Raw genomic sequence first — 13,596 nt, forward strand, 5'->3', positions numbered from 1 at the left:
AGCTCCCATTTTCAAATTCAGGTCGTAAACTCCTGGGATATCCAGCTGATAACTTTGTATAAAAGGCAGGGACGTATCTTCTGCGAGGCAAACGAGGCAAGCCTTGGGTGGCACTTTGCAGGGGGCGGCAAAAAAAGCCGCCCTCCCACGCCCCCCCCCCCCCCACACGCCCAGGCAGATCCCTTGTTTGCCTCTTGTCCTGGTGGGCTCAAGATCTGGCCACTTTTGACCCCCCTCCCCCCCCAAGGCGGGCGCGGGCAACGGCCAGCGAGAGAGCATGCTCACCTTAGCTCTTTCTGCTCAGCTCCCTCGCGCACCGCTTAATGAAGCCGGGAGCCGGAATATGACGTCACTCAGGCTCCCGACTTCAATAAGCAGGAAGATTAAAGTTCCCTCGCCGCTTACTCAGCCTGTCCGCCCCCTGCCTGCCCGCCCAGCAGCCCCACTGGACCGCAGGTAAGCAATCCACTCCAGCTCTCCCAGGGAGTCTGGGTGGATTTTAAATACAATTTAAATTATATTATTAAAAATTAATAATTAAAATTAAAATTATAATTTGTGAGTGTTGGTGGAAATGTGTGTGTGTGTTTGTGTCTGTAAGTGAATGTGTGTGTCTGTGAGTGAATGTGTGTGTGTGTGTGTCTAAGTGTGTGTGTCTGTGAGTGAATGTGTGTGTGTGTCTAAGTGTGAGTGAATGTGTGTGTCTGTCAGTGAATGTGTGTGTCGGTCAGTGAGGGTGTGCGTCTGTCAGTCTGTGAGTCTGTCAGTGAGAGTGTGTCTGTCAATGAATGTGTGTGTGTCGGTCAGTGAGTGCATGTGCCTGTCAGTGCGTGCATCTGTCAGTGCGAGTGTGCGTCTGTCAGTGAGTGTGATTCTGTCAGTGTGTGTCTGAGTAATAGTGTGTGTCTGTCTATCAGTGTGTCAAATTAGTGAGTGTGTGTGTATGTCATTGTTCGTCAGTGTATATGAGAGTGTGTGTCTGTCAATGAGTGTATGCATCTATCAGTGAGTGTGTGCATCTGTCAGTGCGAGTGTGCGTCTGTCAGTGAGTCTGTCAGTGAGTGTGATTCTGTCAGTGTGTGTCTGAGTAATAGTGTGTGTCTGTCTATCAGTGTGTCAAATCAGTAAGTGTGTGTGTATGTCATTGTTTGTCAGTGTATATGAGAGTGTGTGTCTGTCAATGAGTGTATGCATCTATCAGTGAGTGTGTGCATCTGTCAGTGAGTGAGCATCTGTCAGTCAAAGTGCGGCCTTGACAGGAAGGGGTGAGGAAAATTTAAATTAGGGGGGTTGCCCGAGCTCCGTACTGCCTAGGGCAGCACAAATCCTAAATATACCACTGATAATAGATTGCAGCTCACGGGCAGGACCCTTTTTACCATTTGTATTGGTCTTTGTGTATTATACTGTCATTTTACCAGTTGTACACTGCTGTGGAATTTGTTGGCGCTTTATAATTGCTGGAATAAAAATCATAAATAAATTATATAAGACTATTATATAAGACATTACACTTGCCTATATTTGACTAACCTTATCATGATCTGTGTATTTCTCATACTCGTTCTTTGGGTTCCTGGGTTTCATATTGTCCTCAAACTGAACCAAGCGATACACCTCTTTACTTTTCAAAAAGCTGGTGATCCACTGAGAGGCTTTATCGCCACAATCCCGGCCACAAACCTCATTGCCGTGAACTCTGAAAACGAATCACATGTGAAAAAAGGGGAGGAAAGCTAATACGATACTAAAACATATTGTGATGAAATGATTTATTCAATTTGCATGCTGCCTATATATTCACAATGCAAAACTTTGATATATCAAAGAGAATGTGTGATGTCATGACAACATTGTGGAATACATTAGTCATTCATCATAGAATACCTCCAAAATCAGGGCAAAAGAACTAAATACATTATTTCTTTCAAATGTTCTAAATACTTTAATTCAATTGTGAAAATCATATATTGGAATAATTACTATATGAAACAAACACCCAGAAACCACATCCACCACCAACCTCTTAACATGTTTTGCACTTTATAGTAAATAGTCATAGGCAAGTTTTTCTAGTCTATGCGATCAGGTGTTTTTTTGACCAATATGATGGTGTGCTGGTACTGGTAAATGAACTAGATATTTGGTATCTACAGGGTTTTGGTCTGTGTTTATCTCACATTATATCCTGAAATTCTTTTATGGTAATCCAGCATGAATTTAAGAAATCAGCTCTTGAAATTTTGTATAATTTTGTTTATTGTTACGGTGGAATTATTGGACAATGCTGACCAACGCATGTAGCGGTGAATTATTTTTGTGAGTCTCCAGAAGTTCAATTGGAGAAACCGGTCATTCCTATAATCATACTAATGTGTGAGAAACCAATTTATAGCCTGGAGAATGCGTTGCTTTCAAACTCAATGAGCCTAATTGAAGAACAATCCTGTATGGCAGACAACCAGCCTTACTGATTGTGAGCTCGTTTGAGCAGGGCCTTCTTCACATTCTGTTAATTTTTGTATGTCAATTCCTTGTTGTCATATTTCCCCATTCCATAACTGTAACGCTCTGGGGAGTATGTTGGCTCTTTATATAATAAGAGTTAAATATTTTTGAAACTCTCTCTACAATTAGCAGAAGTGTCTGGTATAGAACTTTGCAGACTTGAGTATGTGCTTGTGCTGCCATTTATGGGGACATCACATGTTTGAGAACACTAGAGACACAATCTGGGAATGTCTTACATGCGTTCAAAATCATTACTGTCCCACCAGACCCACCACAACTGGCAGGTATAGCGGATATTTAAAAAAAGATTAAGGTCAGGGAAGAGATATAAACTACACATTTTTTTCATATGTTTTATTTTCCTTTTTTAAAGGGACTCTGTAGGCTCCCAGACCCTTTCATCTCAATGCAGAGCACCTGTCATTTTAGCCCTGCAATGGAACACATTGCCGTTCAGTAGCTAAACCAACGTTTTCATTGCAGGGCTAAACACACCTCTAGTGGCTGTCTTCCCTGAGAGTAACTAGAGGCACTTCCGCTGTGAGAACCAAGTCATACTAGTCACCTCCTCTGACTCATTCTCATAGAAGGTATTCATGTGGAATGCGCTTCTAGTCCTCAATGCTTCTCTGCGAAACAGTGACACCTGACAGATGACGTAACAGGAGAAAGAGAGAGAGGCTACACTGAGTGAGTCTCCGCGCTGGAAAAAAGCTAAGTTAAATCCTTCGCCCACCCCCTTTTTTCTGTTTTAAATATAATTTAAGGGTTACTTGATTCTAGCAGTGAGAAGAACATGAGAGCATTAGGCAGCTAACGCTATTGAGTTCCTTTAAAAGTAAGATTGCCCTATCACCTTGCTTTGATATAATATGTGGAAATGAGAGAAGGTGTCCTGTATTTAAAGGCTCATCCAAGAGCTCAAACATGCACACAAATTATGCTGGAGACAATATGTTTAAGTGTTTCCCTAAAGTTCAATACGTTGGTGCCATTTTGACAGAGCAATTTCTTGAATTCTAGCTTACAATAGCAGGAGAGTAAGAGCATCTTACGCACTTGCAGGTGAATATTCCATTCGATGAGGGGAGCTTCAGTGGGATTTGCAGGTGTTCCATTTCTGGTGCCCTGAGGGTTAATTTATCCTTGTCCCAGGATGCCATAATCAGCACCATTTGTGGTTCCTGCCGAGCTGTAACATGCACTTTGTTCTCTTTTACAACAAGCCAATGTCTGCACATGAAAAACATGTTATATTAGAATTGTGCAACTGGACCCTGGCAGCTCAGAGAGCTATATTTACTGGGTTATAATAATTTTGCAGCAGTGCCAGATGGGCGGGAAACACACTACAAACGATTGCTTTGCACAATCCGGAGGCACAGAGTTTGTTTATGTCAATACACAACTTAAAGACAAAAGCTAGCTAAATGTCACACAATTAATTTTTAAATGTTAGGTAAAGTTGCAGGTGCCATGGGACCTACCTGGCCACGCTGGCACCACATTTTAGTTTCCTTCATGAAATATAGGGAGACTGGACGCTTGCTTAAAGCTAAACTCAGCAGGGCGCAGGTGAGACAAGAGCACACCGTAGGAGGGAAAGGTGTACCTGGAGGGAGTGTCTGGGTCAGTGTGTGTATGTGTGCATGTGTATCATTGTTTGAGTACTTGTGTGTGTGTGTGTGTGTGTGTGTATCTGTGCATGTGTGTAAACCTGTATATGCAACTGTGTGTGTCTTTCTCTTGGAGTGGATCTGTGTGCATCTCTGTGTGGCAGTGATTGTGTCTTTCTATGTGTGGTAATTGGTATGTGTGTGACAATACATGTCTGTATGCTGCAAATACGCTCCTGCATGCAAACTGCAATATTGAACACAACACACCACTGCATTAAAATATTAAACACTACACACAAACATACCACTGCATCCAAAACTGTACACCAAAACAGCCCTGCATGTAAACACCAGCACTACAAGCAAACAAACCCCTGCGTTCAAACACTAACACTGTACATAAACACACCTCTGCATGCAAACACTAATACTACAAACACTTTTCTGCATTGAAACATTAACCTTGTCCACAAACATACTCCTGCATTCACACACCAATAAAAACACCTATGCATGCAAAAATCAGTATTATACATGAACATCCACACACATATGTTCCATCCAAAAGCATGGCTATACTCACAGAGGCAGTGCTCAAAAATGAAACACTGCACGGATGGGAAAATATAGACCATCAGCTGGCAAAGCATCATGAGAGTTGTACGGCAGTTGTCATCTACTTTTAGGCTATCCATACTCTACAGGTGGTCCAAAAAAGTTTTTGCATGAGAGCCCTCTCTACATTAGTTATGCCACTGGAGCAATGTATCTTATTTACACAGACTAATTATTGCTATGGGGCTAACTTTTATAGTCAGACAACAGTATGGAGCGCCAAGACAACATTCGGATAGAAAAAATTCCCTACCCCCGTCACTTCCGGTGATGCTGCCGCATGGGAAGTAAGCCGAATGCGCAGTAGCACCATCAGAAATACCCTACCCCAGCGGTTCCCAAACTGTGTATATTAACAAGCACATAGGGGCTCCACGGAATGTTCCTCGGTGCTATGATTAGTGCCGCAGTACTTTAAGACCGCGACCAGGCACCTGTAAATGTCGGCCGGCTGGGACGAAGTGACAAACTGTCACTTCTTCCCAGCATCATGCAGGGAGACAGCGCGGGAGGGAGAGGAGCACTCCAGCAGCTGCTCCAGACCCCTCACTCACGACAGCCAACAGGACTCCAAGCCACCCTTCCAGGACACATTAGGTAAGATAACAGGAGGGAGGCTGGAGATATTAAAAAATATCTTGTGTGTGTGTATGTATAAGTGTCGTTATGTGTATGAGTGTGTGTACGAGTATATATGAGTGTGTGTATGTTTTAGAGTGTGCATCTGTGTGTGTATATATATGTCAGTGTGCTTGTGTGTCTGTGTTTGTGCACACATCTGTGTATGTGTATCTGTGTGTCAGGGTGTGTATTTTTATCTCAGTGTGTGTATCTGTGTCATGGTGTGTGCATGTATCAATATTTGTGTGTGTCAGGGTGCATGTGTGTGTATGTGCCGTGTCTATGTGAATTTGTGTGTATATGTCGGTGTATTTATATGTATCTGCGTGTTAATGTGTATGAATATCTGTGTAAGTTTGTATGTATGTGGTTTCTATCGATGTGGTAGTGTATGTGCATACATTCAAGCAGTCAAACATCAGCACAACATACAAGCACACTCCTGCAATCTAACCCAAATATTACATACAAATACACCCCTGCATTAAAAAAAAAAAAAAAAAAAAAAATGGGGACGGGGCCTGACAGACGATCAAGCCGGATGCATGGGACTAGAGCTCCTCTGGAAATACAGCTAAAAACTTGAATTTCAGAGTGCAAACTTGGCACAAACCATATTTACCTCCTGAGGGAACACTCTGCCAACTGTCTGACCAACTTCTGCCTTGTTCCTGCAGACATTCATCGTGACAAATAAACCTGTGGCCTGCTGTTATACTGGAGGCAGCTGATCCTCTGCCCTGGTGTGCCAAAAACCTTATGCCCGAGCTCCGTTCCTCCCCCTTTGGACCGGTGGGGGTTATCCCGGTCCCCACCGAATCGCCTGTGAATCCTTACCGGCAACACACCGCGGTATCAGGTGACTATGAGGCCAAGGCATGCCCTTTAAGATGGCCGCCGTGCTTGAGTCTACAGCTTCTGAGGCCTCCTCACAGCAACCCTCCAGTGTGGATCAGCTTCTCCAAAAGTTCGACCAGTTGTGGGAGCGATTATTGGAGACTCTAAGTAGCCGCGTGGTTCCTCGACTGCCCATTGGTTGGACTGAGGCCTCACAGGTCCCGACTGCTCCATGATGCAGCAAAGTGAAACCTCATTTGGATATACCTCGCATGGTGTTGCGGAGCAGGACACGCAAGTGGAGACCGCGACCAGTGACTAGGTCCCGGCGCCCCAACTCTCAAACTGACACATATCCACCTGAACAGCGTATTGCACAAGGAATCTCATCACGGTATGACCTCCAAGGGCAGCGAGCATCGGTGTCTCTCCCAGGATGCTCGCCAGTCACAGCAATAAGTTCTAGACCTGTTCAGACCACAGGAAGCATTGTCCGTGCGAGTGTGGTGGATGAAGTGCAGTTGGGCATTCCACTCATCTTGCATGGACTCAAGTACCACAAACACATCTCTCCCTCTAAGGGCATCGTCTGAGCAGGCTATGCTCCTCATATACAGCAAAATATATTTTACTATATGATTGCTAGAGTTTGATCTTATGTCCTGCAGTTAACCTCTCTAAGCACAAAATATGCTGGTCTGGACTCTCAGCTCTTAATCCGTAATTGATCCTGATCACACAGTGGTTTTTACCTCTTGTACACAGTTCAACTATACAGCATGTTGCACCCTTTCTTTGTTTAATATGATAGTGCTGTGTTTCTCATGTTTTTTTCTTTATTACTTGCCTTCTCATTTATTCAAAGTCTTGAAGAAGAAGAAAAAAGTGCAGTACCCTAAACATGTACGGTTTAAAGCTTGAAAGTTAAATTCTGCACTGCAAAAATAAAGAATTATAAAATTCCAAAAAATATACAAACACACCCCTTCACTCAAACACAAATACTTCACAAAAATGTGCATCGGCATTTGAAAGTGAACATTACGACACACCCCTGCAATCAGACTCAAACATTATATACAAACACACCCTTATATCAAAACACTAAAACTATATACAAGCACCCCATCAAACACCAACACTGTACATTACACTATAGCGCCAGTAAATGCCACAGCGCTGTACAGATATTTAACCTAGAAATTTTGACTTGGGGTGCCTTGGAAAAATACTGAAATATTAAGGGCGCCTTGAACCTAAACGTTTGTGAACCACTGCCCTACCTTGTACTGCGGATGTGTACCACACAGCTGATTCTGGCACATGTGTATGTGTACGTGCACCGTGAAAATACCCTACCCCAAAACTGTGAATGCACAGTTCCTCGTCATAATGACATGCCCCCCCATAAACACATGGGCACTCGGAATGTTCCTACACCAGAGCGTGTGCTGTGCACGCACATGGGGTGCATCCCTTACCCCCCTCCTGGTTTGGCTCACTTCCGGTGCGGACACTTCACCGGAAGTGACAGGAGTAGGGAATTTTCACAGGGATAGGGTTTTTTGATAGGACACCGGGAGTGTTGGGAGGAACTGAAAGTGAAAAAATTAAAAAGGAACAGATTTTTAAATACTTCCAGTAGGGATACTCTAACAGGGTTATTTATAAATTTATAGAATTTATGGGAAATCAACGTACCACAGAGGACAGAGTACTGATTGTACTGCAGAGGTCGAGGACACTGACCAGGCCTCCTCGTACATATCTTTCCCCATCAACCCACTTAAGGTACATAATTAAAAGTGCCCTATAGGCAGGTGACTGCACATACAGCTTGGCCAGGGAGAAAGCAATTTGCCTAGGTAATAGGCAAGGTAAAATGCCAGGTTGCTTGTCCTTAAATGAGCCCATCAAATTTGTCAGGTAGAAATGGACGGTTTGTACCTGTCTTTCAGATTTCCACTCTGCAAGCCAAACGGTTTACACTCTGCTTCGGGTATGGATGTCCCTCTGCAAGACTTGACGGGGTACAGAAAAAGATGAGAAACTTCTCCCACCTTTCTGAGACTTCTGTTTCTTCTCCGCTTAGTTAGAAAGAACCAGCTGACTATCACAGCAGCCCCAAGGCCAGTCACTGCCAGAAACAGTGTTGCTCTGGTCCGAGACAGAGACTCCATAATAAGATCTAGGTTCCCCTAAAAAAAAAGGTCTCTCAGTTCTTTATATAAATCCAGGAAACCTCCTGTTACCATTATCCGCTTGTTATAGTATTCTGAAAAACAAAGCTGCAGTGTGTAAACACGGTCTAATATCAGAAGTCAGAACTGGCAACTTTCCATGTAACAGGATCCTCCCCCTATAGCAGGGATAGGCAACCTTCGGCTCTGCAGATGTTTTGGACTACACCTCCCATGATGCTTTGCCAGCAATATGTGTGTAAGAGCATTATGGGGGATGTAGTCCACAACATCTGGAGAGCCGAAGGTTGCCTATCCCTGCCCTATAGCTAGTTAACTGTTAGCAGTGATTTTAAATTGTAACTATTGTATTTATTTGAACTATTCAATGATTTTAAAAAGAAGAACATTAGCTTAAAGCAGGCATCTCAAACTCTACCCCCAGATGTTGCTGAACTACAACTCCCATGATTCTTTGGCCATATATTACATTCAAAGAATTCTGGGAGTTGTAGTCCATTAACATTTGGTTGGCAGACTTTGAGATCCCTGTCTTATAAGAACACTCTAACATTGTATATATGTGTTAAGCTTTGTGTGTCTGTCAGAATACGTCCCAAGTGTTTTTATTTATGAGGGACAGTAATGTATCTTTAAACTACAATAAATGTGTTTGGAAATCAGTCTGTGTAAGTAACAAACATTTTTCTTGTTCTAAGTTACATTTTTTGTTTTATAAATTAATCAGTAAGTAAACAAATATTTCTCATTTCTTATATTGAAATGTTGCCAGGTATGTGTTGGTGTGTATCTGTGTGTGTGTTTGGTATTGTGAATGCATATACTGTATATGCTGTAGCTGTGAATGTGTGTCTGGGACAGCATATCTGTGTGTGTGTTTGGCATTGTGAATGCATATACTGTATATGCTGTAGCTGTGAATGTGTGTCTGGGATAGCATATCTGTGTGTGTGTGTGTGTGTGTGTGTGTGTGTGGCATTGTGAATGCATATACTGTATATGCTGTAGCTGTGAATGTGTGTCTGGGATAGCATATCTGTGTGTGTGTGTGTGTGTGTGTGTTTGGCATTGTGAATGCATATACTGTATATGCTGTAGCTGTGAATGTGTGTCTGGGATAGCATATCTGTGTGTGTGTTTGGCATTGTGAATGCATATACTGTATATGCTGTTGCTGTGAATGTGTGTCTGGGATAGCATATTTGTGTGTGTGTTTGGCATTGTGAATGCATATACTGTATATGCTGTTGCTGTGAATGTGTGTCTGGGATAGCATATCTGTGTGTGTGTGTTTGGCATTGTGAATGCATATACTGTATATGCTGTAGCTGTGAATGTGTGTCTGGGATAGCATATCTGTGTGTGTGTGTGTGTGTGTGTGTGTGTGTGTGTGTCATTGTGAATGCATATACTGTATATGCTGTAGCTGTGAATGTGTGTCTGGGATAGCATATCTGTGTGTGTGTGTTTGGCATTGTGAAAGCATATACTGTATATGCTGTAGCTGTGAATGTGTGTCTGGGATAGCATATCTGTGTGTGTGTTTGGCATTGTGAATGCATATACTGTATATGCTGTTGCTGTGAATGTGTGTCTGGGATAGCATATCTGTGTGTGTGTTTGGCATTGTGAATGCATATACTGTATATGCTGTTGCTGTGAATGTGTGTCTGGGATAGCATATCTGTGTGTGTCTGGGAATGTGCATATGTCTGTGAGTTTATTTCTGTAAGCATGTCTGGGCGCATGTGAAAGGAGTCCCCCAAAAATGGTTCTGTATGGGACCCCCATGAATTCTGTAGCTCTGTCAATACATATTTATCTACACACTTCTGTCACTGAAAGAGTTAAACATAACAGACACAGGTTAGATTGTGGCAACTATAAATTAATAAATCAAATAAATATAAAACCAACTTTTAGAAGTAACCAAAAAGTCTTTATTTACACATCATGCTTTGTCAATTTAAAAGATATATTCCAAATGCACAATTTATCCATGACACAAAAATCTGTATAAATCTTATTAAAAGGCCCAAACAATTCTGTGAAATTGTGGGGGGGAAAAAAATTAATAATATATATATATTATTTTTTTTTAACTTGTGTTTGCTGGAAGCTTACCCAAGTAAACACTAAACAGTGTCTATGTCTGGAATGGATGTAAGCCCAAAGTACAAGCAGACATTTATTAGGATGTCTGTGGGGTTCATTCACCAAACACCAAACTGTGATGAATTAAAAAACAAATTGCAACATTTAGGCAAATAGCACTAATTTGTAAAATGCTCCAATTCTGCTGTGATCATAGTTTGGATATAGTTACATAAACAATCTTCTTTCAATTCACTATAATTCAGTTTTTCAAATAAATCCTTAAGTGGAGATAATATCTGTGCAAGATAAGAGTGTCTGTATCTTTGTCTATGGTTGTCTGTGAGAATGTCTGAGTGTTAAAATGTGACTGTTCATAGACGTGTCTTTTACTAGAACTATAAAAACACATTTATCCATTTTTATATTAAATGAAAATAATAAATAGAATATAAGTGTTGTGTGAGCAGATGTTATTCTTAGATTATGAACAGGGTGACTGAAGGCTACATATGGATATTGTCCCACCATTAAATTTAAAATAGATTAATGATACATTTAGAATTTATAGGCATGGAACACATTGAATGGGCACATGGGCATAACTACACAAGAAAAACAGGAAAAACATTTGTAAACACAGACATTAAAAGGTCACCAGAAACACTGTGCTGTGTCCATGTGTTTCATAATGCACGTTACACAATTCAGATTAAAATGCTAACAATAGAATACAAATATTACATGATGGTTTATTCAATAAACAGTAAACTGTGGTGAATTGTAAAATAAAAAACACAAACAAACAAAGCACAACATCCAGGCCACAATAGCCAAAGTGTTTAATTTTGGAATGCTCAAAATCGCCTACTTTGATCTCAATTTTCCACTTCGGTTTTCGATTCACTCTTTAGTCAATAACCTCAATAATATGAAATAAGATTCAAAACTGTGAATAAAATACAGTCCCTGTTTTCCTTTAAATTGTTACTCCAACCATGGTAACCGCTATGGGCTGCAGTAGTGATTATGGTGCGGTTTCCCGGTAATGTTCCAGACTCACTAATGACACCACAATGACACCGACAGAGGTGGAATTCCACCTCCAGAAACAGAGGGCTTAAACTTCTGCACATACAGACTCCAGGCACCATGACCACTTCAAATCACTGAGGCGGTAATGGTGCTTGAAGTGACCCTTTAAGCTTATCTACATATTTGTGGCCAAACATTTATATATTTCTTAGAGTGTTTGTGTGTGTACCTGCACATTGTGTGAGTCTGTGGCATTGTGTGATTGTGTGTGTACCTGCACATTGTGTGTGTGAGTCTGTGGCATTGTGTGATTGTGTGTGTACCTGCACATTGTGTGTGTGAGTCTGTGGCATTGTGTGATTGTGTGTGTACCTGCACATTGTGTGTGTAAGTCTGTGGCATTGTGTGATTGTGTGTGTACCTGCACATTGTGTGTGTGAGTCTGTGGCATTGTGTGATTGTGTGTGTACCTGCACATTGTGTGTGTGAGTCTGTGGCATTGTGTGATTGTGTGTGTACCTGCACATTGTGTGTGTGAGTCTGTGGCATTGTGTGATTGTGTGTGTACCTGCACATTGTGTGTGTGAGTCTGTGGCATTGTGTGATTGTGTGTGTACCTGCACATTGTGTGTGTAAGTCTGTGGCATTGTGTGATTGTGTGTGTACCTGCACATTGTGTGTGTGAGTCTGTGGCATTGTGTGATTGTGTGTGTACCTGCACATTGTGTGTGTGAGTCTGTGGCATTGTGTGATTGTGTGTGTACCTGCACATTGTGTGTGTGAGTCTGTGGCATTGTGTGATTGTGTGTGTACCTGCACATTGTGTGTGTGAGTCTGTGGCATTGTGTGATTGTGTGTGTATGGCACTTGGTCTGGGAATGTCTGCATAGCAGTGTGTCATTGTGTGTGAATCTGCAAGTGTTTCTCTCTCTCGGGATTATTCCCTAAAGTATAAGTTCAAAGTGAATTTCAAATTCGAGATACAATAAGGCAAACTGGAAAAATTCTATAAGACAGTTCGGCTACTTCGGCCTAACATTTGAAATTGACTTTGAATTCTAACTTTATCCCGGATAGTGTTTGTCTGGGTACATGTATGCATAGCTAGAAACATGAATCTATGTATGTATCGATGTTTGTGTGCATGGGATTGTATATACATCGGATTTTCATCAGAATTATGGTACAACCACGGTTTACAAGTTTTAGTCTATGCATATAGCACAGCCATTTACATTCGTTTTATAACTAGCCAATCACAAATAAGGATAGCCCACTGTCAACTCTACAAAAAAAGTAAGTGAAAAAGTTATCCATGTAAGAATCCATGTAATATTAAAAAGTGCTTTTTTTGTATTTTTTATTCAAATGAAGTCAGAAAAGATCACTTTGATTTACAGCCTATTTTCTAACAATGAATGTGAATACGGACACTCTCTCTCTAGTCTACATCTCTTTCTGGAACTCTCAGTATCGCTTTACTCACATGCATTATCTTCCTTACCAAAATCCAGAGACCCAAGGCCATTCTAAAGCTTAAAAGGGGCCCTTGCCTCAGGTGTAAAACAGGCGAACAAATTAGATTTGCCAAAAAGTACGTCAACGGCGCTCCCTAGAGGCATTCTCTGTGTCACGCACACACTATTGCCCTGTTTTAACCTTTTCCCTCTCACCTTCGTTTCATACATTCATCGAACCTACTGCTACATGCATTTACTCTCTGCTTGTTTCATTGACACTCGTTTTACAGAAAAATAGGCTTATTAAAATGACATATTAAAAGTGCTGATATTAGTCAGTCTAGTAGACATGGCTAACCCGGCGTTGCTTATCGACCAGAGCACGAAACACCTTATATTGAAAATAGTTCACCAGTTCTAAGAAAGTTTTAATATGATGTTCGGACCCATCTGCCATGAAACTCTATATGGTTTGGACATTACAGCCAACTCTTTTCCCTCTTTCCTATTTTTATGCTGTAATTCAAAAATACCCTGCAATTGGAAAGGTATGGAGGGCAGAGAAAGTGCTGCCCCGAGAATAGGGTGTAAAATATCTACTAT

At 41.5% G+C, this 13,596-nt stretch overlaps 1 protein-coding gene across 2 annotated transcripts in view; it reads right to left on the reverse strand.

Moving 5' to 3' along the window:
• LOC134587443 (mitochondrial amidoxime reducing component 2-like) overlaps window positions 1–8,524 on the reverse strand; it is a 43,078-nt gene extending 34,554 nt beyond the window's left edge. Inside the window, exons 1-3 of one of the 2 annotated variants that reach the window (XM_063443812.1) lie at window positions 8,151–8,524; window positions 3,571–3,744; window positions 1,534–1,699 (exon numbers count right to left, since the gene is read on the reverse strand). In XM_063443812.1, coding sequence (XP_063299882.1) covers window positions 1,534–1,699; window positions 3,571–3,744; window positions 8,151–8,383 — 573 coding nt within the window. In that variant the 5' untranslated portion in view covers window positions 8,384–8,524. The remainder of the gene's footprint in view (window positions 1–1,533; window positions 1,700–3,570; window positions 3,745–8,150) is intronic. The other variant, XM_063443813.1, reaches the window with a different exon arrangement.
• Between the last annotated feature and the right edge of the window lie 5,072 nt (window positions 8,525–13,596).

Source organism: Pelobates fuscus, chromosome 2 (assembly GCF_036172605.1).
Source record: "Pelobates fuscus isolate aPelFus1 chromosome 2, aPelFus1.pri, whole genome shotgun sequence".
Classification (NCBI taxonomy): Eukaryota; Metazoa; Chordata; class Amphibia; order Anura; family Pelobatidae; genus Pelobates; species Pelobates fuscus.